Raw genomic sequence first — 3,716 nt, forward strand, 5'->3', positions numbered from 1 at the left:
TACGGCAACATCTCTGTCTCTGGCTTGCTGCAGTGTTCTAGTTGGATAGTGACGGCATGCAGGGAGATGGGGAAAAGGCAGCACTGAAGAATAAAGCTGGACTGGATAGTGCAGGCACTGTGGGATGACTGTCCTATTTCTGCACCATAATCACTCAATTATTCTGGTCTGTTCTGATACAGTCGAAGGGAGGTCCCCTGGTCAGACAGAATCATTTGATCACTGTGACGGAGGGCAGGAGCTTTGAAAAGTAAATGTGAGTAGAACTGGGATCAGAATGTCAGTCAGAAAGCTACAGTATGTAAAGAAATGTTCAGGCTTGGGCAGGTTCTGACGTCATGTTGAGGTTGTAGAGAATGTTGGTGAGGCCACCTTTTGGAGCACTGTGTGCACAGTTCTGGTTGCCCTGCTATAGCAAGGATGTTATTAAATTGGACTGGGTGTGGAAAAGATTTACCAGGATGTTGCCAGGGCTGGAGGTTTGAATCATAGGGACAGCCTGGATAGGCTGGGAATTTTTTTTTTCCCCGTAGCACGGGAGATTGAGAGGTGACCCAATAGAGGTTTATAAAATCATGAGGGGCATAGATAAGGATCTTTTCCTAGGTTGGGGGAGTTCAAAACTGGGTCGCATATTTTTAAGGTGAGAGGAGAAAGAGGCATGAGAGGGCAACTTCTTCGCATAGAGAGTGGCTATTATGTTGAATGAATTACCAGAGGAAGGACCAGTTCCGAGGAAGGGTCACCGGACCCGAAACGTTAACTCTGTTTTCTCCTTCACAGATGCTGCCAGACCTGCTGAGCTTTTCCAGCAACTTTGTTTTTGTTCCTGATTTACAGCATCCGCGGTTCTTTTGGTTTTTACCAGAGGAAGTGGTGGATGCAGGTACAGCAACAACATTTAAAAGAACATTTGGACAGGCACATGAATAAGAAAGGTTCGGAGGGATGTGGGCCAGATGCAGGCAAATGGGAATAGTTTTGTTTGGAAAACCAGGTTGGCATGGACAAGTTGGAATATAGGTTGCTATATGACTCTATGATGTTGAGCCAAGGACCTGAGCACTAATGCTTTAGGGCTCCATTATTTCAGTGATGGCACGCAGTCAGATGGTTAAACTGACAGCACCAAATGAAGAATACTGAGTAGGACACAACATGCTCTAGGATGTTTTAAAGCCAAGAAAGCCTTAGACTAAAAATACAATAGATATCTTTCATCCCTCCCTCTCCAGATTTTGGCCAAGACTATGCAGAGCACACCATCCTCACCCTGGAACAAGTTGCAGGAACGAAGAAACCGATGGTCTACTCTTTTGAGAAAACGGTTAAGACACGGTAAACCAAATAAATGACTGACAGACTCTTATGCGGCATTGTATCAAAAAGCATAAAAGCTTTGAAGGAAGCAAAACAAATTAGGTTAAAATGTCCAGAGGGGAGAGGTAATAAACTCCAGTTCCTGCAGTGCCCACCAGCAATGGAATGCCTCAGAGACTATGTGTGTTCCCTCTCCAGAGCCACGGACGTAACCTCAGAACAAGATGAGTGGTTGGGCATCCCAGCGTAAATCTAGACACACCATTGAACACAGGCAGCACAGGTTAATAATGAGGCATACGGGATCCTGAGCTATAGCAGAATGGCACAGAGGACACAAACAAACAAGGTGTACTGAGCTTTTATAACATTGAAACATAGAAAATGGAAGCAGGAGTAGTCCTTCAAGCCTGCTGCACCGTTCTATATGATCATTGTTGATCATCCAACTCAGCACCCTGTTCCCACTTTCTCCCCATATCCTTTTAGCCCTAAGAGCTATATCTATCTCTTTCCTGAAAATATTAAACAATTTGTCCTCAACTCCTTTCTGTAGGAGAATGCCACAGGTTCAAGACCCTCAGGGTGAAGAATTTTCTCCTTATCGCTGTCCTATATGGCCTACACCATATCCTTAGACTGTGATCCTGGTTTAGCATCAACTAGAGCATTAGGTCCAATTCTGTGAGCTGCACTTTAGGAGCACAGTGGAAAGGGTGTTGATAGGTGCAGGAAATGCAAAGAATGGCTCAAGGGATGTGGGATTTCACACGAGCACGAGGGTTGATTATAATCATAGAATCCCTACAGTGTGGAAGCAGACCATTCAGCCCAAGTCTATACTGACCATCCAAACAGCATCCCATCCACACCCACACCCCCTTATCCTATCCCTGTAACACTGCATTTCCCATGGCTAACCCACCTAACCTACGCATTCCTGGACACTGTGGGCCAATGTAGCATGGCCTGTCCACCTAACCTGCACATCTTTGGACTGTGGGGGGAAACCGGAGCACCCAGAGGAAACCCCTCACAGACACAGGAAGAACGTGCAAACTCCACATGGACAGTTGCCCAAGGGTGAAATCGAACCCGGGTCCCCGGCCGCGCAAGGCAGCAGGGCTAACCGCTGAGCCACCCTGATTGGAGAAGCTGGGGCTGTCCAATATAACCCTCAACCTTGAGGAAAGAGAGACAGCCAGTATCAGCTCGGCAGGCCGAGCGGCCTCATTCCATGCCGGACCATCCTTGGTCCATAAGAGCTAGCTCGGGGCAGCAGAGGGGCCATTCAGCCCATTTCATCCGTTCAGTATGGGGGGTTGTGCCTGACCTCTTCTGTGGGGGGTGGGGGAGAGGGGAAAGGGGAGAGGGTGTTACCCCAAGTAGCGGGCGGCTGCCGGGCCCACTCACCCGTTCCAAGGCCGGCCGCATCTTGCGCATCTCATTGGTCATGCGGTTGAGGACCAGGCCCTTGCGGATGTCAGCCAGGGCCAACCTCAGCTTGTCCCGGGTCTCCTTCAGCCGGAAGATCTCACTGTTGACGCGGTTGATCTGGTCCAGGAGGTGCCCGATGACTGAGCGGGTCTGCAGCATGTAGCTGCCAATCTGCTCATTGCTCTGCATGGCGCACAGGTCCCGCAGGAAGGGCAGCAGCTCCATCTCCATCTTGAAGCCCCAGCCTGTGTCCTTGCCCTCAGGCACCTTGTAGAGGATGTCGCTACTCAGGTCCTCGTTGGAGGCCGTCACGGTGCACACGTTCTTCTTGGCCTCCTCCTGGGCTTCCTTCTCCCGCTGCATCCTGTCCTGGCGGGCCTTGAACTTCTCCAACGATTCAGGGTTCTCTGTTAGCTCCCCAGGCAAGTACTTGCAGCCCTTCCTCCTGGCCAGGCGCCGGGCCTGGGTCTCATACAGAGTGGCAGAGCGGAACGGGGTGTCCTGGTAGCGGTGGGCTGTGACCTCAATGGCGGCCTCAGCCAACCCCACCGCTTTGATGGCCCTTTCCCGCCAGGCTTTGGGCCCAATGGATGCTGATGGCACCTTCACGCTTTTCCACTCCATCTCCAAGCCCACTCGCCAGCCTGAGGAGGAGAAGGAGAACGGGTTTTCGGTCAAAGCCCAGTGACGGGGAAGGAGGAGTGGGTGGGTAAGTGGATCAGGGGCAACGCGCGCACGCACACACACACCACACAACACACACACATACCTCACAACACACACACACACACCTCACAACACACACACACACACATAACACACCTCACAACACACACACACACACCTCACAACACACACACGCCTCACAACACACAGACAAACACACACACCTCACAACACACACACACACCTCACAACACACACACACACATAACACACCTCACAACACACACACACAC

At 50.7% G+C, this 3,716-nt stretch overlaps 1 protein-coding gene across 1 annotated transcript in view; it reads right to left on the bottom strand.

The window, feature by feature from the left end:
- LOC109922722 (coiled-coil domain-containing protein 105) overlaps positions 1–3,381 on the bottom strand; it is a 12,962-nt gene extending 9,581 nt beyond the window's left edge. Inside the window, exon 1 of the mRNA XM_048616944.1 lies at positions 2,734–3,381. Within this exon, the coding sequence (XP_048472901.1) occupies positions 2,734–3,381 (648 nt within the window). The remainder of the gene's footprint in view (positions 1–2,733) is intronic.
- Between the last annotated feature and the right edge of the window lie 335 nt (positions 3,382–3,716).

Source organism: Rhincodon typus, chromosome 35 (genome assembly GCF_021869965.1).
Source record: "Rhincodon typus isolate 14 chromosome 35, sRhiTyp1.1, whole genome shotgun sequence".
Classification (NCBI taxonomy): Eukaryota; Metazoa; Chordata; class Chondrichthyes; order Orectolobiformes; family Rhincodontidae; genus Rhincodon; species Rhincodon typus.